The sequence below is a fragment of the Leguminivora glycinivorella genome, chromosome 24 (genome assembly GCF_023078275.1).
Source record: "Leguminivora glycinivorella isolate SPB_JAAS2020 chromosome 24, LegGlyc_1.1, whole genome shotgun sequence".
Taxonomy (NCBI): Eukaryota; Metazoa; Arthropoda; class Insecta; order Lepidoptera; family Tortricidae; genus Leguminivora; species Leguminivora glycinivorella.
The window spans coordinates 9,581,528-9,607,941 of NC_062994.1; the positions used below are offsets into that span (position 1 = coordinate 9,581,528).

General features: G+C 37.9%; 2 protein-coding genes across 3 annotated transcripts in view; one reads left to right on the forward strand and one right to left on the reverse strand.

The window, feature by feature from the left end:
• Positions 1–26,414, forward strand: part of LOC125238622 (ITG-like peptide) — a 61,721-nt gene that overhangs the window by 15,015 nt on the left and 20,292 nt on the right. For both annotated transcript variants that reach the window (XM_048145984.1, XM_048145985.1), the window contains exon 3: positions 6,427–6,565. In XM_048145984.1, the coding sequence (XP_048001941.1) occupies positions 6,427–6,565 (139 nt within the window). The remainder of the gene's footprint in view (positions 1–6,426; positions 6,566–26,414) is intronic.
• Positions 18,739–25,120, reverse strand: LOC125238623. The gene is made up of 3 exons (XM_048145986.1): positions 24,828–25,120; positions 19,232–19,799; positions 18,739–18,981 (listed from the first exon to the last, which is right to left on the reverse strand). Exons 1-3 carry the CDS (start codon positions 24,848–24,850, stop codon positions 18,919–18,921), a joined length of 654 nt encoding a protein of 217 aa, XP_048001943.1. The 5' UTR covers positions 24,851–25,120; the 3' UTR covers positions 18,739–18,918.

The window sequence follows — 26,414 nt, forward strand, 5'->3', positions numbered from 1 at the left end:
AGTTAATGTCAGTTAATCTTGTACTGAGACTGACTGAAATAGCATTTTGACACATTCGTACGTTTAATCTTTCGCACTAGGTACATCTGTATACGTTTTTGGATATCAATTACAGTTTGACAGATTGTCAGAAAATAATAGTTTTTTATACTACGTCCGTGGCAAACAAGCATACGGTCCGCCTGATGGAAAGCGGTCACCGTAACCTATGGACGCCTGCAACTCAAGGAGTGTCACGTACGCGTTGCCAACCCATTAAAACTTGTACACTCCTTTTTGCTGTGTACTTAACACAACAAAAAGGAGTGTACAAGTTCTAAGGAGGGTTCGGGTTGCCGACGACTCAAAGGACAATAGACGGAACAAATAGTTCCGGAGCTCCTTACGTCACCAGCACACCGCATCCTCGTTGAGCTCTGGCAGCCTTACCCACCGGCAGAAACAACACTATGAGTAGGGTCTATTGTACAGTCAGCTGCAGAGAAAAGTAGACCCCCTTGTATACAAATTTGTATGCAGGGGGGTCTACTTTTCTCTGCAGCTGACTGTACTTATTAGCCGCCTTTACACAGACGCTCTATCGCGCGTGATTGCGCAATCGCGTATGAAAGTATGGGGAAGGGAAAGAACGCGCGATTGCGTGCGCTCGAGCGGACGCGCAATCGCGTGGATACTATTAATAACAACAAACAATAATAACCAGTACCTATATCGCGCACGATTAGCCTTTACACGCACGCTCTTTTCGTTCTCAAAAACTTCGACGCGCAATCACGCGCGAAAGAACGTGAACCTTAAAAACCAACAACACGCAATCGCGCGCGCGCGCACAGGCTTAACCACGCGCTATCCTGTACGCTCCGGGAACGCGCGATAGAGCGACTGTGTAAAGGCGGCTAATGTCAGATACCAGCCCCTTAAGACGATACGGTAGGGGTCAATTCTCCATACAAACGCTCTCGACTATTTCCTCCCTGGTTTTTGAAGATAGAGCAATGATTTTTTCAACACAGATTGTTATTATTTTTATCTGTGTCGGCCCGTTTTGATTTTTTTGATATTCTGCTTTTTAAAGATTCTAGAGCCAATCAAAAATTTCCAAAAACGGCCTTTTTCATTGTGGCGCAAAAAAAGGTGTGATACTCAAGATTGGTAACAATTAACCAAAAAAACTAAACGGTCCGACATAGATTATTTCATTGTTATTCAAAAGATTCTCAAATTTCGTTCAGATTGATTACGTTTTGAAGGAGTCTTTAAAGAGTCGAGAGCGGAACCTCGATTTTAAAGATTTTTTTGAAATATCTCTTGACTGAGTTATACTTAATGGACAATTTTTTTTTCGATAAATCTAGTTAATAACACTTGTATATTTAACTAAAATTTAGCATTTTAGCTCCTTTCCATTTTAGCATTTTGGCTACCGTATCCTCTTAAGCACAACTTGCCTTGTCGCGCGTGAGTCCATACATCTACTTCAAGTATGGACTCGCGCGCGACAAGGCACGTTGTGCTAGTGGGTCTGAAATGTCATTTACAAATAATTTACTGTCAATCTCAAGGTTTGTTCAGCATTAACTGTACTCAAATATTCCTTTGCGAGGGACGTAAAGTTGGAACTTACGGGTCGTTCCCTGCGGAGTTAAAGATGTTTAGTGAATCTAGCTTTGATGAGATATTTGATGTATGTAAACAAGGTTTATTAAATTTTAGTATGGATTGCTGCGACATGTTTCGGGCCAATTCGGAGGCCCCTCTTCAGGCGTATAGAAGTTCACGCGGCGGCTAAACTCCGTAGGGTGGAGAGGGGCTTCCAAATTGGCCCGAAACATGTCGCAGCAATAGCGATATAATAACGTGAGTACAACCGTAGACTCATTAATTATTTGAATAAGTCTTAGTTTTAATAACCTTTTCATCGCCGTATAAAACGACGTCTTAAAGAAATAAATATCTGTGCTAAAGGGCAAAGGTTAGACAGGATCAATTATCATTCAACCCGTTAGTCGACCTTTCGAGAAAATAAACCGATCCATTATAGCTTAGATATGACGCGGGAATATTTTTAGCCCTAGGGACCTTATTCGAGTAACAAGAACTGTCAAAGACGCATAATTTTAAAATCAACAGTAATTATAAGTGTAGTAATAGTTCAATTATAGTTAAATGTTTTTAGTGAGAGCTGTTTAGGAAATAAGCGAATGTTTTATTGTGTTTGAAACATTGTCTCCTGCTCGTTTATTTCTGTTTGCTTTCCAAATAAATAAATAAAAAAGTCGAATGGATAACCAAAACGTATTACCTAATTTAAAAACATCTAGCTTTCGAACTAAGGAATAAATCAAATTATTTTATTTTAGCCTTTAGAGTTGGCCAAAGCCTTAGGGATAACATATGGGTGCGTATCGATCGATATAACTTTTTTTGATATATTTTTAGTCGTTATAACGATCATTTGCTATAATTATTGAATCATATAACAACACATAATATACTTACAAATTGTATAATTCTTATTTAATATAATGATCATTTTATCGAATAACATTTATTATAACCTACTTTGAGTATAATGCTTAATTCCGATACTAAATAAATTGTATAACACAAATTCTTTCTAAAGCACAGTTAGAATTAAAAAAAAATGTACAATGAATTAGATCCATCATTTACCAGAAAAGTAGATTAGGTTAGAACTGTGACCCCTACACACAACGCGCTGCTACCAGAAAAATAGGTTAGGTTAGGTTAGAACTGTAACCCTTAAACATAATTATGTACTGCTATCAGAAAAGTAGGTTAGGACTGTGATCCCTTCAAAAAAGATTAAAATTAATTCATGAAATGTTTTATACTGTTTGCTCATTATATTATACTAGTCGTATATCAATAGATAGTTATACCATATAACGGTTATTAGTGGTAAGTTATTATAAGTTATTATAAGTGGTATACGAAATAATGATTATACAAAATAAAAGTAGATATTTTGTTTTTATACCAAATGTTAATTATGTCAAATGAGTGATTATATCCTTTAAATATATACCAAATGTTGTTATATAAAATGTTACTATATCAAAAAAAGTTATACCAATCATTACACACCCATAACATATAATATATAACCATGCACAGAATTTTCAATGGGTACCACGGCGACCAGGATGGTGTAGTGGTAAGCACGTCGCCACGATAGCTGGACACCCGGGTTCGATTACCGGCTCAGCCACCAGTGGACTTGGTCACTTTTCTTTGGTTTTTGGTATCTATTTCAGTTTTTCCATGTGATTGTACCAAGTAAACAAATTAGATAAATAAATTTTCAGTTTTTAATGAATAAACTTTGTTATATTTTATTTTTAAGTCATACTTGTCACCTGTGGATAGCAAGTATTGCAACTATAATTGACAGGTTATTAATTGTACCTATTCGAAAACTTGCGATTTTATCCACACCAACGGAGAATCAACACGAAACGTCACTTTTAGAAAATCGAATAAAGCTCTTGGTTCTAAAACTGTTTTCCGTTGCGTAAGTTGGTTCATAATTTTATTTTAAGGTTGCTCTAAATTTATAAGGGTTTTTACTTTTTGTAGGGCTAAGCTATTTAAGGAAAATATTCCTATTTCTGTATTTTATGTTTGAGCTGAAAGGACTAAATTGGCAATGAGGCCTGAAGAGGCTTTATTTTTTGGATTAAATCAAGAGTGAATAGGCATCTTCTGGGCGAGCTCACTCCATCGTAGGCCACGTCTGTGCCTTTGGCTAGTCTGTGGCCAAAAGTAAGCCCATTTATAATACGAGTAATTAAAAAAAAAACTATTCCACTAGGTCAGCGATTTCAAATGAGACTTGGCCGTTTTTTCGGTACCTACTGTGCTACTTCTTGCCAATTGTATACTCTAACGTCTACCTTAAACATTGCAAATATCACAGTCATAATACATTTTTTATACACCGTGTTTTTTGGTTTTCCGTTAAATTCGACACGTAGTTAGGTTCATCATCAGGAACCACCCTGTATATCGCTTTTTGTTAAATTCGAAAAAAATTTTTTTTTTCCTTTCCGTACATAATAAATGGATTAATTACTTAGTGTGAGAGGACCTAAATCATAACATTAAAGTCATTGTCAAGTGTTTGACGGCACGTGTCAAAACAAATAACATTAGGAAATGGTAAGGGATGCCACACACGTGTTCAGTATAATTACATTAATTTTTTTAACAATGCGATAACCGTAAGAGTTAAGATGTTAGTTACTTAGAGAAATTGATTGTATTTGAACTAAAGAATCTTCCCTTAAAGTTAACGGAATTCAATAAAAACACGGTGTATTTATACAGGGTGAAATAAAAAGGATCGGTCAAACTTTGAATAGTGACTTTTGAGGTCATAATTAACAACTTTTATTTTGGGACCAATGCTGAAATCGCGAAAAAAAAATTAGCTGTTCCGTAGAAACGAGCAGCATCATGACAGTCGAAATGTGTGAAACAGCCAAATTTTTTTTTGCGATTTCATCATTGGTCCCATAATAAAAGTTCTTCATTATGGCCTCAAAAGCCGCTATGCAAAGTTTAAACGGTCCTTTTATTTCACCGTGTATGTATTGAAATCTGACGAAATCTAACTCATCATTGTGTATAAAGTTACCCTTTAGGCAATAGATTCCATCAGACCCTTGAAGACCCTTTCAAATTACATCTAAAATTGTACGAAAAGGGACTAATGTACTAGCCAACATCACAGCCGCTTAAACTTCGTCCTTACGCTTACAATCAGCCTTGAGAATTTAAGGAAAGTTAGTGTTTTTAAAAAAAGCTTATAACAAAAAAATGGCCGACGGGCCGAACTAGGTAATATGCAGACATTAAATGTCGATACGAACTCTACATTACCCAAATAAATAAATAAATATTATAGGACATTCTTACACAGATTGACTGAGGCCCACGGTAAGCTCAAGAAGGCTTGTGTTGTGGGTACTCAGACAATGATATATATAATATATAAATACTTATATACATAGAAAACATCCATGACTCAGGAACAATCTGTGCTCGTCACACTAATAATTGCCCCTACCGGGATTCGAACCCGGGACCGCGGCGTAGCAGGCAGGGTCACTACCGACTGCGCCAGACCGGTCGTCAAAGTTTCATGCTTGAGAAAATAAGGAAGTTCTGGCGGCTCTGGGTGCGTAGTCGAATGGCACAAACGCTCACGAAACGAAACACTCGTATACATCTATCTCTATCGCTCTTGCGTATTGGCGTGACAGAGCCAAACTACCTTTCGCGGCGTTTCGTTTTCGTTTCGCGCCGGAGAAATGCCATTCGGCTACGGCACCTGCACTGAGAGAAATTTGCATTGTGAATTTAACAAGTTCGACTTGTTGCGGTTTATCCGTTTGAATCAGCCAAACGTATGTTTAAAACAATATGTGTCAGGTTGTTTTTATAAAATCGACTTGTTGATTCAAATATATTACCGATTCAAATGACAAGTAGCTTGTTGTTTGAACCAAAGAGCACGTAGGCGCTATTTTAACCAAAAAACTTGTTGAACGAACATGAAAACTGGTTGTATTTTCTCTCAGTGTGGGCTCTTAATCCAGTAGCTATACTCTCCCTATCGCTTTGTAGTATCGCGACAAAGCCAGGCTGCGTTTCAATAGCCACGTAGCGTCAACAGTCATCACTTTGGCTAGGCCGGCAGCAAATACAATTTAGGAGGGAATGTTTGCTGATGTCCTCAATATCTTGACGTGACTGTGATTTTGAACATTTGGACACCATTGGCACACTGCCCAATGGATGTACAGTCTCCGTCATAAATAAGTGATAATTTTGCACCTTGTCACTTTTGTTCATGTGACAACTTTCGTATGACATTTCAAACAGGATGTTAATGTGACAAGGTACAGAAGGACTTTCGATTGATCCATGGAACATGGCGGATGGTTCTCCAAATATGTATTTCACTCAATCACTTACATGCACACATCTGTGTTTTTTATATCTAAATATGTAATGAGCATTTCTTTTTTTTTTGCCAATATTTTTTTTTTAAATTGTTTTAGGGAATTTTAGGTAAATTGTACTCCGAATCACGAGTACTTTCAATCTCACTGGGAGACAAAAGTGTCCCAGAATTTCCATACATTTTTGTTACTTTTCTCTTTTGTCACCCCATACATGTACCGAAAATGGTAACAAAATAAGAAAAGATCGTATGGGACATTTTTTTAACAACTAGGATTGAAAAAGCTAATAATTCTGAGTAGAAATAGCATCATTCAAAAATATCACACTTCATAAAAGTGTCAAAAAAAAAGAAATGCTCACTTGTTCCTCTATGCTCAAATGGAATTATCTCGAGAACTACTTAAGATATTTATAAGTATTTCTTTTCACCAGGACGCTCCAGAAGAAGCCTACGCCGAGGCCTTGGAAGGGAACCGTATTGACGACGTTCTGGATGAACCGGCTCATTGCTACAGCGCCCCCTGTTCCACTAACGGGGAGTGCTGCCGTGGCCTCATGTGTTTGGAGACAGGTATGTCATAGAATAGAAACCTACTGATGCTGTAGATGATGTACTGAATGAACCTGCTCATTGCTACAGCGCCCCCTGTTCCACCAACGGGGAGTGCTGCCGTGGCCTCATGTGTTTGGAGACAGGTATGTCATAGACTAGAGGCCTACTGATGCTGTAGATGATGTACTGAATGAACCTGCTCATTGCTACAGTGCCCCCTGTTCCACTAACGGGGAGTGCTGCCGTGGCCTCATGTGTTTGGAGACAGGTATATCATAGAATAGAGGCCTACTGATGCTGTAGATGATGTACTGAATGAACCTGCTCATTGCTACAGTGCCCCCTGTTCCACCAACGGGGAGTGCTGCCGTGGCCTCATGTGTTTGGAGACAGGTATGTCATAGACTAGAGACCTACTGATGCTGTAGATGATGTAGTGAATGAACCTGTTCATTGCTACAGCGCCCCCTGTTCCACCAACGGGGAGTGCTGCCGTGGCCTCATGTGTTTGGAGACAGGTATGTCATAGAATAGAGGCCTACTGATGCTGTAGATGATGTACTGAATGAACCTGCTCATTGCTACAGTGCTCCTGTTCTCCTAACGGGGAGTGCTGCCGTGGCCTCATGTGTTTGGAGACAGGAACGTTTTATAACATTGAAATTTGTCACTAAGTCGCCACTGATACTGCATCACTTCTCTATGGGCTTAACTATACTCTGTCAAACAAGTCTGTCAGTAAATAAGAACAAAGAAAACTATATGCATCTTTTCTTTAGGGTGCTAGAGAAAAGGATACCTATAGTTTTCTTTGTTCTTATTTAGTGACAGACTTGTTTTACAGAGTATATGACGAAAATGTGTAAAATAAGCACTACATCAATTTGTGTTAAAACGGCTTTCGAGGAAATCGTCCCCTTTTGGCGTTAACTCCTTACAAATTACTATCATTACCTTGTGAAGATACTTGAAACTTTGCCCATCCGAAACTTGTAGCAATTAGTACATTGTTAATGGGAATTTGGACACTTAGACCTTTGACCCTCAATTTCTCGATGCCCGTGGCGGTATTCACGTCCTTAAGTCTTAATCTAAAAGATGTTTGCGGTTAGGTAGATTGTGTATGTATGTAGGGTAGTCATAAAACTGTATTATAATTATGTATAACGTATTTATTTATATGATATAACGTCTATATTGCTGTAGTTTGTAGGTTAGGTATAGGTTTAGCTTAGGAACGTCTACCATCTCCAATTCTCCTTTAATTGCTCTAAGGTTAACTGGAAGAAATCCCTTAATGGGATAAGTTCGCCTTTGTACAAATGATGTGTGTGTTCTTATCTTTGTACAATAAAGTGTATTACTACTACTACTACTACTAGTCCCGGCGTACTTTTAGAAGTACAAATTCTATTCGAGTTTTAACTCTTATAGAAATGAATATATTTATAAAATTTTGAAAAAAACCCCGACCACGACATAGTGGACCGATTTTTATTAAACATGGCTGAGAACATTCCCGACTAACTCAGCTTTCTAACAAAAAAAAACGAAATCTAAATCGGTTCATCCGTTAGGGAGCTACGATGCAACAGACAAACACATACACAGACAGACAGACAGACAGACAGACAGACAGGCAGGCAGACAGACAGACAGACAGACAGACAGACAGACAAACAGACAAACAGACAGACAGACAGACAGACACGTCAAACTTATAACAGCCCGTCGTTTTTGCGTCGGGGGTTAAAAATCGGATAAATTGGTTTGGGTCTTACGAGGTTGAAATGAGCCCTAAGGCATACAGTAGTATATAAGGTGAAATGGGGTAATTTAGAAAGTCACATAATAATCACCATTATTTCTATCATAGCAAGATACCCCTTTCGAAATTAACCGAGCATTTCTGTGATTTGAAATTACCCCACTGCACCTTAGTAGGAGTTTAGGGGATGGTGGGGGATATATTAGGGGTTTTTGATGTTTTAGAGTATGTTACTTACTTGAAAACGTCACGGAAAATGGCATTTATTGCATGGAGAAAGGGTCAGCGCCACCAAATAGTTACTAGAACCTACATATTCATAAATCTGTGTTACGCTAGATATAACGTATTTGACTGTGTATCTATATCTCTTCTTAATAAGTAAGAACAGACACACCATAATAGGATTACCAACGTTCCATAATGGGGACTCCACAAGGTTCCATAATAGGGCCTTCATATTTCAATTTATTTTAATAAAGTTAACATTGTTCTCGCATAGAGCTGGTTCGTGAACGACGATTTTGAAAATTATTTTCCTTTTTAGGGTTCCGTACCAAAAAGGTACAACAGGAACCCTTCTGGTGCGACTCTGTCCGTCTGTCTGTCCGTCTGTCACATTCCTAAATATCTCGAGAACTACTAATGCTATCAACTTGAAATTTGGAATAGTTGTGAACATTGTGAACCTCTACAAATAGAAGGTATAATTTTTTTAAATTTATTAATTTTAATTGTAGAAAATGGCCAAAATGAAAGGGGGGCAAACTGTAAATTTCAAGTTACTAGGTCAAGTGGGGTATCGTTAGAAAGAGCTCAAATTGAACGTAAATAAACTATTTTTTATAATTTTTTTGTTGTGATAAAAAAAAAGAATTTTGAAGGAAAATGTAAAAAAAAAATACCGTTCCCCCTTATCTCCGAAGTTTACCAACGAAAAATTATGAAAATTTTAGGAAACATTGGTTTTATGCTAAATATTACAGAAAAAATATAATCGTGTTTGTATCTTGAAAACTTTTTTTTTATTCACAAAAACTTTTCACATTTTTACTTTTAATTTACCCACCTTTGCGGATGTATATAGTACTTAAAATTGGTTAACATTATAAAGAATAATCCCTGAAAAACCAACATACTATGGTCGCGCAAATTAGTTAGCGAATTCACCGAGAGATGGCGCTATGCACAATAATGCTCATTAGTACCTATACTTTTGTCTTCTAGTCAAGTCGTTTTAACTGGGGAGTTTGAAAGTTTGTACGGAACCCTCGGTGGGCGAGTCCGACTCGCACTTGACCGGTTTTTTAAATTGTTTTTATTTTATTTTTCTCAATCGTGAAAACTTAGTATTCTATTACTTGCGAATTGTTACATATGTAGATAAAGATTAAGTAGGTACAGAGATTAATTTGGCATCAAAAATCATAGCGCACCATAGTATAATAGGTAGTCATAATAAGAATAATTCTTAGAAAACTTTGAAAAATATAACAGAATCCTACATAACTTGTGTATTGTTTCCATTTTTTTTTTTATACTACGTCGGTGGCAAACAAGCATACGGCCCGCCTGATGTAAAGCGGTCACCGTAACCTATGGACGCCTGCAACTCAAACAGTGTCACATGCGCGTTGCCACCCCATTAGAAACTTGTACATTCCCTTTTGCTGTGTTAAGTACACAGCAAAAAGGAGTGTACAAGTTCTAAGGAGGGTTCGGGTTGCCGACGACTCAAAGGACAATAGACGGAACAAGTTAGTTCCGTAAGTCCTCCCGTCATCAGCACACCGCACCCTCGTTGAGCTCTGGCAACCTTACTCACCGGCAGGAACACAACACTATGAGTAGGGTCTAGTGCTATTTGGCTGCGGTCTTCTGTAAGGCGGAGGTACTACCCCAGTTGGGCTCTGCTCTAGATTCGAGCGAGACGATATCCGCTGTGCTGTGCCCTACCACACAAAGCGGAATATCATTCGCTATGCCCTACCTCCTTCCATATATTCCGACTGAGATGATGCCGTTTATTTCTATAGGAGCAATTCCCGAATAGTTTGTATATTTGGATCACGTATCCGATTTTGATAAAAAATATGGTATGAAACCTTCCTTTTTTGTTAACAAATTTCTATACATTTTTGGTAACAAAAAAGGAAAGTTTCATACAAACAACTTAGGACATTTTGGGAAACCTAGTTGATCTTGCTCAGTATCATGGACTCTATCAGCCTACCAATTTTTATCAAAATCGGAGACGTGATCCAAATGTACAAGCTATTCGGGAATTGCTGATAGAGCCAATTCAAGTTTTTGTGATTTTGTGATAATAAAAGTTGTTAATTATGACCTCAAAACTCACTAAACAGTATGGCTGGTCCTTTTTATTTCACCCTGTATATAATGTGTACGAATCTCCTCTTAATAAGTAAGAACAGATACACCATAATAAGATTACCACCCAGCGTTCCATAATGGGGACTCCACAAGGGTCCATAATAGGGCCTCCATAATTCAATATGCTCTCGTAAAGATAATTGAGTTTCTCCAGCGACGATTTTTGAACCAATCTGTGTTACGCCAGATTTAGCACTGTTGAAATTATTTTTCGTATTAACGTTGTTTTTTTTGCTAACAGGAAATAATATTTTATGCAACCGGTGTTTAATGGAAATTAAAAAAGGCGAGTGGCGTGGTTAACAGTTTGAGGCGAAGCGTAAAACCATACTTAATATTACAAATGGGATAATGTGTATGTCTGTTTGTTTGTTCGGCTTTCACGTACTGGTACTGACCCCGAAGAGATTATTAAAACTTTCAAGTCCTTAAAAGTTAAAAACAGTGAGGACATTTGGGGGATATCTGTAAAAGTCGTGTATTCAATTATTGACGTCGTGGCACCTTATCTAGCCGATGTGTTTAACGCTTGTGTTAGGGAATGTGTGTTTCCCAATCTGATGAAGTATAGTAAGGTTATTCCTCTGTTTAAAGGTGTACCCTTGTTTCGCCGACAAACTTTTCATCGAATATCATTTCATCGACAACAAATCATCGAAAGTTTAGTTCCAGTAAAATTGTTTCGAGTAATTTTGTTTCAACAACTATTTATTTGAAATTTTCTCAGTTATTATAAATACTATTCAAATAATATTTGTTCATCGCTAATTCGTTTCAAAGTACTTCAATTAGCAGAACTACAAAACATCGCAATTCCTTTATTCGACGTATTATTACAAAACTTTCTCATTTGTCGTACTACACATTTATAGATGTTTCTATTCTAGGAAACTTCAAATTGTCGTTTATCGTAGCATACGTCCATAATTAAACTATGACCATTGGCTTAAATCCTATATTAGAGTAGGTTTAGGTTAGGTTAGAACTGCGATGCTATAAAACCATGAACGGCTTTTAAAGTAGATTTAGGTTAGGTTAAAACTGTGACTACACACACAAACGACCAGCTTACAGAGTAGGTTTAGGTTAGGTTAGAACTGTGATCACACAGAAACAAACGGCTTACCGAGTAGGTTTAGGTTAGGTTAGAACTGCGACCTACACAACAACGAATGGCTTTTAAATTAGGTTTAGGTTAGGTTAGAACTGTGACCACTCACACAAACGACCAGCTTACAGAGTAGGTTTAGGTTAGGTTAGAACTGTGACCAAACAAACAGTTTACAAATTGTAAAATTAAAAAAAAAACATAATTGAAATAATATTATGCGTAATGAATTCTATTTAATGTAAAACAAAATGAAATGAAAAAACACGAAACGAAATACCACGATATAAAGTATACTCGGAATAACTTATCTACGAAATAAAAGTCTACGGTTTGATTTTACTTGCATCGATTGTTCTACGATATGAACTGTCGATGAAATGAAATTATTTGAAACGATGTCTTTGAAATAATATTCGAACAAGTGTCTGTCGGCGATTCAAGGGTAAACCCTGTTTAAATCAGGCAGCAAGGATGACCTTGGAAATTTTAGACCAATTTCCATACTTCCCGTTCTCAGCAAAGTGTTTGAGAAAATTATATTGAACCAGTTGCTTCGACATTTTAACACGAATGGATTACTTCAGCATCAGCAATTTGGTTTTACACGAGGTCGTTCGACGACAGATGCTGCCTCTGTGCTAATCAAGCACATATACGATGCCTGGGAACTCTCGTTAGATGCTGTCGGTATTTTCTGCGATCTCTCCAAAGCTTTCGATTGTGTGGAGCACGACACACTACTACACAAGCTGAAGCACTACGGTCTATCCTCTAAAGCTTTACAGCTTTGTGAATCTTACTTAAACGAAAGAACCCAGAAAGTGGTTGTAAATGGTACTGAATCTAACGGTACAACTGTAAAGCTTGGAGTACCACAGGGTTCTATTCTGGGACCTTTTCTTTTCCTTGTGTATATAAATGATTTGCCATGTCTTGTAAAGAAAAAATGTGAGATAGTCTTATTTGCTGATGATACTTCACTAATTTTCAAAGTTGATAGGCAACTGAGTGACTATAGCCATGTGGATGAAACTTTGAAGGAGGTGCTAGAATGGTTTACAGCAAATAACTTGCTCCTTAATGCCAAGAAGACGAAATGTGTTAAATTCTCTTTACCCAATGTAAGGAAGACAGATACTACGAGTACCATCACGCTGAATGGCGAAAACCTGGACCTTGTCGAGAATACGCTCTTTCTTGGTCTTACTTTAGATTGCAATCTGCAATGGGGTCCTCATATATCTGCCCTAGCAAAAAGGTTGAGCTCTGCCGCGTATGCCGTAAGGAGAATTAGGCAATTAACTGATGTGGAGACAGCTCGCCTAGTTTATTTCAGTTACTTTCATAGTGTTATGTCTTACGGCATATTGGCCTGGGGAAAAGCAGCAGATATTCAAACCATCTTCGTTCTCCAGAAACGGGCAATACGATCTATCTACAACATGGCGTCACGTGACTCACTGAAGGAACGCTTTAAGGAGACAGTAGACATCCTTACAGTAGCTTCACAATACATACTAGATGTGATAACGTATACTCATAAGAATATAGAGTCCTTTAAGAAACTGTCAGATATTCATAGTTATAATACACGGAACAAACATAAGCTAGCGGTTTCCAAGTTTCGTCTACAGAAAGTGAAGAAATCGTTCCTGGGAAACTGTGTAACATTTTATAATAAAGTACCCTTAGAGGCATGGGATCTGCCCTTTACTTCATTCAAGAAGTACATAAAAAGTGCACTTCTCAAAAAGGGGTACTACAAAATTGATGATTACCTGGGAGATACTACACCATGGCCGACTATCCAGGCTCAAAATCTGTCATAGTTTTGCTAGCAGTGTCCCGGGGAGACATTGTGTCATGCTTAAGGCGCTGTTGCTACTGGCTGTTTAAATTATTGATCCTTATTATTGTATAATTATAATTTGGTATATATATATATTGACTTGTTGAGTACATACTAGTTATGTATTCTGTAGAATTAGTTGGAGATTGCTAGCTTAACAGTCTCTTGACGTGAAATTTGTATTTCATACGCATTTTTTTTTCTAGTTTTTTTTTTGACACTTGGAGAACCTTTACACCTCCAAATTTTTATTTTTTATTATATCCCATTAATTATAATTGACTGTGGGGACCTTTTACATCTCCCAAGATCTTGTTTTCAATTAAGTCAATTTAAACTATGTAACATACAAGCACGGAATGTTGTGTCTTACATCTAGGTATACCGTATTCACTTATTATTGGAATACTTAATACAGCCCGGACAGCTTGAACATGTCATGCTCGCTAAAAAGTCTTTGCTTACGGTGACGTCGTTGATCGGGTCGCCACCTTCCCGAATGAAGGTTGAGGGAGGCGATGGCTGAGATGCGCGCCATATTCGTGAACGGGTGCTGTTTGTGAAGACCGGTCTGTTTTAGCTAATAGGGGCTATGCTATTCTATGTAACATTAATTTTGAATGAGATTACGTTGAGGCACTTTGTTCGGTCCTTGTTTGTTTATTTTCTTTCTGACTCTTGGAGACCATGTACATCTCCAAGGAAAAAAGTAGATTAAGTATATATGTATATATATATTTTTTTCCTTTGCTTAAGACAACAAGAGTCTTTTACAACTCTAAAGTTATTTTAGTTATTCGTTTTTTTTTCTTCATGTATAATTTTTTTAGATGTACTTTGACGAGTGACAGAGATGTATGGAAGAGAAAGACATGCTGCGCCGACCCCAAGTGACTGGGATAAGGGCAAGAGAATGATGATGTACTTTGACACTTAGAGACTCTATACATCTCTAACATCTCTTATTAATAATCATAATAGCTTTGTACTTTGTATAATTTCTTGTGTTAATTTTTTTTTTAATACTTTTGCTTATTATATTGTATCTTGTTTGTTTTAATGCATGTTAATTATAAGATGTAATGTTTTGAAAAGAAGTGGCCCGCCGAGTTTCTTGCCGGTCCCATAGTGGATACCCTCCTCCAACTGAGGGGGGACTGAAATCTTCTCGAGGCTGAGGCGTAGGGTTAGAGCCGGCGTAGTTTTATTTGACGTTCATAAGCGCATTGTAATATGCCTACTTGGAAAATAAATATTTCATTTCATTTCATTTCATTTCACGGCAAAATGGAGGACGAATTGACGTGATTTTAATAAGTGGAGATAGTTGAAGAGATAGAGAGTGACATAGGCTAATTTTTGTCTCTTTCTACCGACCGATTTTCATGAAACATGGCTAAGAACACTCCCGACTAACTCAGCTTTCAGACAAAAAAACCTAAATCTATATCGGTTCATCCGTTCGGGAGCTACGATGCCACAGACAGACACACATACAGACACGTCAAACTTATAACACCCCGTCGTTTTTGCGTCGGGGGTTAAAAACAGCTACTTTTATTCGAAAAAACACGAAAACGGAATACATTGCGTTGCGATATACAAGCTGAAGTTTAAGAAGCAAATAAGCTTTGTTTTGATTACATTTTCCCTCAATTTTCATAAGAAAGTGAATCACTTATTCATGTTTCAATAAAGCTTTGAGATATCTCCAACGATCCAGGAATGTGACGAAAGATTTTTTACGCCCTTTCATAATATTTAGGCTGCTTTTCCAACCCACTGAGGAGAAATATAACCAAATCTCGGCACTAAAAAAAGCGCGAATGTAATATGTAGGTAACATTTAATGTACTTATATAACATACATACATACGTACAATCACGCCTGTATCCCATAAAGGGGTAGGCAGAACACATGAAACTACTAAAGCTTCAGTGCCACTCTTGGCAAATAAGGGGTTGAAAGAAGACGAAACTGTGACATTGCAGTGACAGGTTGCCAGCCTCTCGCCTACGCCACAATTTAACCCACTTGTACTTATATAAGTATGTATTTAAGTATGTATATCGTCGCTTAGCACCCATAGTACAAGCTTTGCTTAGTTTGGGGCTAAGTTGATCTGTGTAAGGTGTCCCCAATATTTATTTATTTATTTAAATAGGAACCTAATCGCGTATAATTATCATTTTAAACTGACTTCCAACACTTCCTACGTTTCAGAGACGGCGTTGTCCCCGTGGTCTCGGAGAAGACTGGCTTTATAAATCAAATATTTTATAAAGATATATATAGGCTTTATAAAAAACTAGCTTTTGCCCGCGGGTTCACTCGCGTTCAATTCGAAAATTGCGGAATGCTCCATACAAACTTCCACCCCCCATTTTAGGAAAGTGGGGGGTTAGAAAGAGACAAAAAGTAGCCTATGTCACTCTCCATCCCTTCAACTATCTCCACTACAAAAATCACGACAATAATCGCTCCGTTTTGCCGTGAAAGACGGACAAACACACTTTCCCATTTATAATATTAAGTATGGATTTACGCTAGTTGACGCGTGATTGACGCGTGGTCACATCTCGGACACTGGCGATCAAATGTATGAAAGAGGCACGTTCCTAGCACACAGTTTAAGCTCGTGTAGGTGAACGTGTACCATGCTTGTATGAGTGAGATATGACAGGTCGACTGTTCGCATATTTGACAGGCGGTAACTGTGAGGTAACGGGAGGTAACGGCACTTTCAGCGGGGAGCGGGAGTGGCCATACTGTACGATAGTACTCTTTATTATACTGTGGCGTGGTTGACGCTAGATGTCGCTACAAATAACTTGCATTTACTGATGTATGGAGACTATGGAGTTACAACCTCTTTCCTTACTTATTGGTGGTGGTGGTCCTCCTATGGTGTTTACAGAGTGACATCCCCAGTGTACAAGTGCGGGTAGTTCGAAAAACTCGCGCGGCTGTCAGGTGTTGATGTTACTTGAATTAAGTCGGACTTCCGGTTGGGACGCCATCATAGCGGTTTCGTGTCGTGAATAATTTATTTTTCTTTTACTCATTAATGTTGTTTAAAGTGTAATATTAATAAAATTAACAGTAAACTAATGGTGTAGTGAGAAGCTGATGAAGAATTGTTCTCGAAACGCGTTTAGCCTCTTTTTTGTCGTAAACGGCCGGTAGTCCACGTGCTCTTGTAAAATCTAGCTATCAATTTACAAGTGCTAAGTCACCGTACAATGTCGTACTTACCGTACAAAAATTACTAATATTAGCTCATATCACCTTGACACTGGCGAAATAGTCCCAATGGACTGAAGCCATTTAATTTTAAAAACTGAACTGAACTGAATTAAGTCCCGATTTAAATGTTATTATGATTAATTAGATGCTCCGTGTGGTGACAGGTTAAGAATTTCACCACCCCCTTTCTTCCTGTGGGTGTCGTAGAAGGCGACTGTGGGATATGGGTTAAAGTGTGGCGTAGGCGAGAGGCTGGCAACCTGTCACTGCAATGTCACACTTTCGTTTTCTATCGACCCCTTATTTGCCAAGAGTGGCACTGAAACTTGAGTAGTTTCATGTGCTCTGCCTACCCCTTCATGGGATACAGGCGTGATTGTATGTAAGGTCAGTTGGGGTAAGAGAAACATACTTTATTTAAAATAAAATATAAAATCATGTAATTCGCTTCTAAGACGTTTATTCATTTTGACGATAATTGGATAATATTGCTGTGATACTCAGCTTATCTATACATTTTTTTTAATAAACTGCATGCACTGCATAAGGCTTAAATCATCAACTAAGTAGCACAGCGCAGAACAGTTTCTCTTTCCCGGTTTTTGGGGTAAGTGAAACTGGTTCCATTTTACTTGCTAATTTGACGTTTTATGAAATAGTTCACGCTTAAATATCCTAAGTATAGTTAAGTTAATCCAAAATAATATTTAACATATTAGTATAAGGTTTAATTTTGGAACTAGAGTGACATTGCCGAAAACGGGGCAAGAGAAACACACGGGATGTAGTCAGACGTGTAAAACAGTTGGTTCAAAATTATAGATACAAGTGCGGGAAAGAGGATGGTGTTTTAAATTGACAGTTGACACAGGTTACGAATTTCCTCTACGCACGTGTATTGTAATTGTACGACGTTTTCAGTAGGTGCACAATACACATAGCCCTTTATAGTTTCGACACATATAAAGTACAATTTCTCGCACTAGTGACTAATAGTTCTTGGGTAATTCTTCTTTAATAAAACTTAATCGCAAGGTTTACTTGTTTAATCAGTTAAAATTACAAATTGTCCCGACAATAGTTACCGATTGATCGGTACCGAGCGCGTCCGAAGTTGGGAACGAACTGTCGACGGTCGCGTCGATGGCTTAAAAGCTACACTACTTAATCAGCACGCGCACACACATAACACCCCCCTTATCACTGAGAAGACCTTCCCGTGAAGAAGGGCTGGCCAGCAGGGGCCAACTCGACGTCCTGGACATTCGGGATCGTGGTTGACCGACGTGTTTTTAGTTTCCTCCAAAGCAGTATTCCGGCGGCTACGGCGATGAGTGCGTATAAAGGTATGATCCAATACAGGTGGTCATTATCCTTGATGTCAATTGTTCGCAGTTGTCGCAATGGTTCCTCCTTTTCTAGGAGAGCTTCGAGTTTATACAATTGTTCCAGAGGAATTCTTTCCAGTTTCAACGGTTGTGCAGTATTTCTAATACTAATATTTGACATTTGGAAGGAAATAAGCTTAATAGCTTGGCCTTTAATTTCATTTTTGTAGTTTTTAACAGATGAACTTGCGGTGGTGAACATACAGCCTTCGGGGACTTCAATCAGGTAGGTTCCTTGGATAAATCTAATTTCTTCGCTGTCGCATAAGAGTTGTAATTTTGTTCGTCGCGGACATGTTATTGCGTAATGGTAGTCGTCTAATCTTTGAAGCATCTCAAAGTCACTCGTAAATGCTGTATATTGGCAGGTAGCAGAAATTTCTTGGTTTAGGATCAGCGAGTAGATGCAATCGTCGGGCTTTGATGCCAAGGTAAAAAGGTTTCTTCACAGTAATATGTTTCTTGGAAACGTTTACATTCTTGTTCCATGTACTGGTGTTTCTCGTCGTTCATTGCCATATAAGGTTTAGGAGGGATCAGAATGGTCGAATTATAAGTCGGAGTGGGAAATAGATGGTAGTAGGTGTATGTATTCTTGTACATTACAGGAAATTTCAATGCAAATACGACTCTATTCTCTGCATAAAAGGAACCACAAGTAATGATGTCATAATAGTCTCGAAACGCGGTGTTTTCATTGATAAGCATTTCTTGTTCCTTGTAAAGTTTAAACAAGACGTTTGATATAAACATGATATTATCAGTGCCGACTACACTGTGGTGGGTTATACCCAGTTTAGAGAAAGCAATTGCATTTTCAAGCATGGTAACAAAGTCAAGAAGACTCCGTAAATTACTTTTTATCATGTTACATAGACTGTTAATTTTGATATAGTCTGATAAGCGGTAGTTAGTCATATTCACATCAATTATGATTTCGTTCAAGGCAACATGAATTTTATTTTCGTTAGAGATCATAGCTAACAACGTGTTATTGAATGATTCTAACATTTGTTTATTAATGCTAATTCCAGAATTCAATTTATTTCCAATTAGATTTTGATTTTCCTGTAATGTTTGTATGGCTTGGTTATAATGACGTGCATCGTCGTGATCCAAATTTCCAGTAATGCTTTTTATGACAGTACCCAAACCGTTAAAAAGGCCGCGTTTTTGCTTAGGGTGAATCGCGTACAAGGCATTGAATTTACCATAAATGGTGTTGAGGTCGTTCAAGAAAATCTGGGTGGTCGTCACTGAGGTATCTCTAAAATAAAGGGGGTCGGCAGATTTCATATAATCTAAGTAACTACCTATATAGTTCTCTATATTACTAATACTATCCTTAATACTATTTAGTTCATAGTAGTGTAAAAACACATGTTCAGTCATCTGAATCTTAGCGGTGCCCAGTTTAAATGGCAGGACTCCGGGGTTGTTATCCAGCTCCGTGAGGGTTACTTGCCGGCCCTGGGTCGCTCCTATCAGGAGGGTCCTGGAACAATGGTCTTTGTTGTTTTAACGGCACCCTCAGCGTTCTTTTATGATGACTGATATCCTTATCGTCTATAACTTTTAATTCTAAGTTTCTCTTAATTCTACGACCTAAATAACGTGGTTTCGTCTTTTGACGAGCAGCCGCGGGATTTTTAATGTACACGGCTCGGTTTTCTTCGTATACGGGAGGTTCGGATCTATCCTTGTTAGCCCTCGAAATAGATTTCTCTTGATATTCTACAAGGGATTTGTTAAGATTTGCATATAACTCTTTTGTCACATCTTTATGCCTATTAACGTAATTTTGTAGATAAACGTCTTCAATATTAATGTCAAATAGATCGCGGTCGTTAAAATGCCCATTAATGATTTCAATAGGTTTTTTCTTGGTCGCTGAATGGATACTGTTATTATAGCCAATAATTGCATAGACCATGAGTTCATTAGTTGTAAGTTCTAACTGGTTTTTGTTTATGATTCTAATATGTTCGAGTATAGTTGAATGGAACCGTTCAATAGCACCATTAGATTCAGGGTTATTAACGCTGATAAAATGAAGTTTTATTTTATGTAATTTTGCTAGTTCCTTTATTAACTGATTTTTGAACTCCGTGCCTTGATCAGCAGTGATACACAAAGGTGGGCCATGATGGGACATATATATGGAAAGGGCGTTTAGCACGCTTAATCCAGTGCATGATTGTAAGGGGTATGCCTGAGCATATTTGGAAAATATGTCAATGATAGTAAGGAACTTTTGGCCATTGACTGTAAATGTGTCTACGTGAAGGACTTCGAACGGTTTCGTAGCCACAGGTACGAATTGATATAATTGTTTATTAGGGTGTCTTTCATATTTACTGGTTTGGCAGATATCACAATTGTTTATAAATTCTGTTACGCTATTGTTTATATTTGGCCAGTAGTACTGTAATTTTATTCTTCGTTCAGTTTCCTGTATCCCTCGATGATTAGTTGGACCGTTATGTATGCGTTGCATGATTTCGATTTGTTTTTCGCAATCAGTTACATCTTCGATGTGGGTTTTGCAGAAAGTTAAATTATAAGCCATATTTCTGAAGGTCATTTGTAACACTGATGTAACCTCTGGGATGAATTCGTGGGGCATGAAGATGCCATATTTAGTTTGGGGTTTTACAAATTCTTTGAAAAGGTTTATTATGTCGGCTTGAATATTGTTTTTATTTATTTGGGCTAATATTCTAATTTTGGTGGGAAAAATCTTGATTAATTTTGGTTTTGTCGGGGAGTGATGCACGAAATCCAAGAAGAGCTGGTTGTTGAAAATATTTATTGGCTTGTCAGAGATGGGTATTTCCAGTATTGGATTTTCTAGTTGTGAGTGAACAGTACTTTGCGGCTGATCAGGTGTTTGTTTATTCATTTCTCGGTGTTTTAGCACGGCCAGAGGTAAGTCATCTTCATCCGATGAATCACTTTCAGGGAGAGCAGTATGGCGTGCCAGGGCTGCTAAAGGTAAGTTATCTTCTTCATCGCTTTCGCTTTCAGAGTGGTTTACGACCATGGACGATGGCCCGTCGTCTGGGTCCTGGTTAGGGTGATCAATATTTAAATTTATCTCATTGTTTTGCAGCTCTATTCGTGATAACGCGTCGGCGTTCGAGTTAAGTTTTCCTTTCATATAGGTGATAGTATAATCGTACTCTTCTAGTCGTAAGCGCCATCTTGTCAATCTACTATTAGGTTCTTTTACGTTCATCAAATATTGTAAAGGTTTGTGATCGGTAATTATGTTGAATTTTCGACCGTATAGATAGGGTCGGAAGTATTTCGTAGCGTAAACTATTGAAAGAAGTTCTTTCTCAATCGTGCTATATTTTACTTCACTTTCGTTAAGCGTCCGGGAAGCATAGGCAATCGGAAGGTCAGATCCGATCGGCCCTTGTGAAAGTACGGCACCTATAGCGTAATTCGAAGCATCCGTGCGCAAGTTAAAAGGTTTTTCGAAATCCGGATACTGTAAAAGCGGGTCGTTTGTAAGCAAATTTTGACAGTGTTTAAAGCAATTTATATATTCGGGGGTAAGTTCAATCTTTGCACCTTTTTTTAAACATGAAGTCAATGGTTTAGTCAATTTCGCAAATTGGGGAATAAATTTTCGATAATAGCCGAGTAATCCCAAGAACGATTTTATTTCTTTGCTGGTTTTTGGAATAGGAAACTGCTGGACTGCTTTGATTTTATTAGGGTCGGGCTTAATACCTTCTGTGGTAATTATATGTCCTAAGAAAGGAGTCTCACGTTTCATGAACTCTGATTTGTTTATCTGTATCTTGAAGTTGGATTCGCGGAGTCTTTGGAAGACGTCTTCTAAATTTTGGATGTGTTCTTGGAGGAAGTGCTGTAAACGATTATATCATCCATGTACACCATTATATTCTTTAAGCCGCGTAACACGTTGTCCATGACACGTTGGAATGTTGACGGTGCATTTTTTAAACCAAAAGGCATGCGCAAATAGGCGTAAACACCGCGGTATCCGTCATTGTTAGTATCTACGCTGAATGCAGTTTTTCTATATCATCGGGGTGCATTTCTATTTGATGAAACCCTGAGGCAAGGTCCAATGTCGTGAAATATTGGCATCGACCAAGTTTGTCTAAAATATCATTGATGTTAGGGATCGGATACTTATCACTTATTGTTTTTTCGTTTAACTTTCTATAATCTACCACTAATCTCCATTTAGTTTGGCCTGTTGCGTCTTGTTTCTTTGGGACAATCCAGATTGGGGATGACCATGGGCTATTGGATGGACGTATTATGTTTTGTTGAAGCATCGATTCAATTTGCTTGTCTACTTCTGCTTTATGTATTTGGGGATATCTGTAAGAACGCGTATAGATTGGGATCTCATCCGTTGTATTTATCCGGTGTTTAATCTGATTCGTGAACGTAAGCGGAGTGTTTTCAGTATAAAAAACATCGCTATATGCTTCGCATAAGTTTGAGAGGTTCCATTTCTCTTCTATGTTAAGATGATCCATTCTAAGAAATGATAGAGCACTATCATTTTTCTCGCAAGTCGTTTCTAAGTTATAAATTTCATAATCATTATTCAGCGTCTGGACTCTAAGGGGCGACGATAACATAACAATGATGTCATTATTAGTCGGGTTTGTTATTTGCAGGTGGGCCTTACCTGCCTCTGCTCGGGTTACAGTGTCGGGAATGTAACAATTGTTTACATTAGTGCGTGGGATGTAGATATCACCGTTGCGGATGTTGACTGGTACCATCAAATCCTTTGTTGAGTTTGATTTTATAAGGGCTTCGAATAGAGATTTTGTTTCAGAAGTCAAAACCTTTATTGGTATATTAGCGTTTGGTGTAATAAGTAATTTGTTTTCCAGGTCAACTTTAGCTTTTAAATGTTCCAGCATTTCGAAACCAATTAATCCGTCAAATACGTTATGAAACCTATAAATGTAGTATTTAAACAAAGATTTCTCTTTTAGTTCGGCGAACGAAGGTATCTCCACAGCGTAGTTAAAAACAGTAGTATAATCTGAGTTTACAGTGAATGGTTCGAACAATAGCTGATGCTTGTTGAAATGCTTTTCGAAAACTTCTGGTGACAAGAATGATTGATTAGCTCCGGTATCAATCAGTAATTTCAGGGAGGCTCTTTAATTTCGATATAGGGTAGCCGTCTTTTTAAGTGAGCGTGTATTTCTAATGCTAGGGGTCTTTGGTCGTATCCGAATCCTGAGGAAAATCCTGATTAATTTCCTGTTCATTAAAATTTAGTTCATAATTATCGTGGTACTGCTGGTAGTCTAAATAGTCTGTGCATACATTGTCGCACTGCGCGTTCTCAGAACTGTGGCCGCCAGTGATAGCGGCGTATTCGCGTGGGTCCGCGATAAGCATTTCAGGCGCCGGACATTGTTGTTGATACATAGTTTGGCAGGTATGATTATTTAAAGGGTTATTTATAGCTGGCATGTATGGTCTCAATGGTACCTGAGCTGATCGATATGAAATTCCACTCATAGGTTTAGGTTGTTCTACGTTTTTGTTGGTTTGTTGTCCAGAAAATTGCCTTGATGGGTTGTAGGGATATTGGGGCCTGTTCCACGGATTATTTTTGTATGGATTGGGATAGAAAGGTCTGTAATTATTTTGATGAGATGAGACGTTTTGTCGTTGTGAAAATGACGGTTTATTTAAGTTGGCGAAGGGCACCGGTCTTGGGGGTAAATTGTGAGGAGCAAACTTGTTTAAGTCTAATGGTTTTTGGAAATTAGTTTGAGGTGCTTGCCTTTTTTGGAGATAATGTATATTTTGTTCCTCTTTGATAAATTGCAAGGCCGTTGGCATGTCCGAAGGACGCATGGTTCTGATCGTTACACCCAGAGGGTCCTTAAGGCCAGTCAGGAAAGCTTTCAAGGTTTGAGATGTAAAGAAATCTCGCTTGCAAGCTTTCTTGTTTTCGTCAGTTTCGTGCAAGTTAACGTAATTTATAATAGTACTGAGTAAATGCATGCAGCGGTTATAAAATTCTTGGGGGTCTCGCTCTCTTGGCGCAAATTAACAAGGTCTCTATTAAGGCAGTTTTCGTCCCGTTGGTCGGCGAAATTTTTTAGTAACACCTGTTTTACTTCCACCCACGATGCAACACCATTTATAGTAACGACCTCTTCGGCTTTTCCTTTCAGCTTATTAAGAACGCTATGCAGCAATATTTGATTGTTAAAATTATTGGGTTGTGCTACGTCATAGTATTGGGTCAAGACGGTTTCACACGTAGTTATAAATCTGTGTAACTGATTTGGACTTCCATTGTATTCTGGTATAACACTAAGAGCTATCTTAAATTGATTAATATTATTATTATTTGCTTCCGCCATTATAACAATTAAAGGAAATCGAATACGGGAAAATTGGACAAAACTTGTGGATATACAATTAAGCAGTTCGAAAGAAAATTAATAAATTTCTGTAAAGTACAAAAACACTAAGGAAAATGGAAAGGACTCACAGTATGGCGACGGCAAACAGCATTTTCGGCTCCGGAGGTCCGGTGACTAGGCTTTTGAGGTGGAAAAGCTCTAGCTATCCTTTTAGACTGCGCCACTAATAGTTCTTGGGTAATTCTTCTTTAATAAAACTTAATCGCAAGGTTTACTTGTTTAATCAGTTAAAATTACAAATTGTCCCGACAATAGTTACCGATTGATCGGTACCGAGCGCGTCCGAAGTTGGGAACGAACTGTCGACGGTCGCGTCGATGGCTTAAAAGCTACACTACTTAATCAGCACGCGCACACACATAACAAGTGTGATAAACTACGCACTAATGTGCACTGAAAGACTATTCTGGAAATGCAGAAATAAATATTTAATTTTTTGGACAACAACATATAAAACGAAAAGCGTCAAATATGTTTAACCACACCAATTGGTAAAGGCTTACTTTGTTCTTCGAAAACAGATAGCAAAATTTAATTTTATTCTCAAGAGTGCAAAGTAATTTCATACAAATTTTAACTTGATGTCTTAAGCGGGCTGGTAGAATTTATCTGTAAGTGATAATTTTGATTCATTAATATTGAATAAATTGGAGTATTAGATTATTGTTGTATTAAATGTAAAATGTTGAGTTTCACTTGGTGGCAAAGTTTGTTTATCCTTTGTGCCTTGAAACCCTCGCAACGCTCAAGATTCCACTTTTTGAACCACTTACTACGCTCGCAGTTCAATATTAAAATCTTTCGCTTGCTCGGGTATCAATATTGGCACGTGCGGTTAAACAACCTTGCAAAACAAATGACGACCGGTCTGGCCTAGCGCGTAGTGACCCTGCCTGCTACGCCGCGGTCCTGGGTTCGAATCCCGGTAAGGGCATTTAATTGTGTGATGAGCACAGTTATTTGTACCTGAGTCATGGAGGTTTTCTATGTATATTAGTATGTATTTATCTATATTTAAGTATGTATATCGTCGCCTAGCACCCATAGTACAAGCTTTGCTTAGTTTAGGGCTGGGTTGATCAGTGTAAGATGTCCAATGAAAAATAAAATAAATAAATAAATAACTCTTCTTCAACTTCTTATACGAACGAGAATGTAAATGTTTGTAACTCCTGACACCGGGAAAGAGAGACATATGATTCACTTTCCCGGTGTTACCAGTTTCTCTTTCCCTACTCGGTATCTTATATATGATGTATTTTTAAGCCATCATAACAATAACAAAATGACGAAAATTTAAAAAAATGTGGTTATGTGAATAAAGTAAAAACTGTTATATTGCACTACCTTGAAAGTCAGCCTCTGAGCACTTATATTTATTATTTTATCGCCGCACGCAAAACTTCCTGCCAGCTCGAGTTCAAACAAGAAGCCAACTGATTTTTTTGTTGCACCCTCAACTGTCACATAAGTGATCTACCCTCATCTGTGTTAGATAATTGGAATTAGTCCGTGTATACTGCTTTACTGACACAGTAACCACTTTGCTGCATCGCATAGTTTTTAGTTTATAGCATATAGATTCTCTTTCCCCATAGATTCACTTACCCCAACTGACCTTATGTATGATTAATTATGTTTTCAAAATTAATGAA

What these genes read in the sequence shown, in the direction of transcription:
- LOC125238623 (XM_048145986.1), bottom strand. Translation starts at nt 24,850, where the DNA reads ATGCTGTTTGCCGTCGCCATACT. An exon ending in CTGTTTGCCGTCGCCATACT is followed by an intron (nt 19,800 to 24,827) that starts GTGAGTCCTTTC and finishes CCATTGTTCCAG; the next exon opens with GACCCTCCTGATAGGAGCGA. An exon ending in CCTTGAACGAAATCATAATT is followed by an intron (nt 18,982 to 19,231) that starts GATGTGAATATG and finishes CCGCGTTTCGAG; the next exon opens with ACTATTATGACATCATTACT.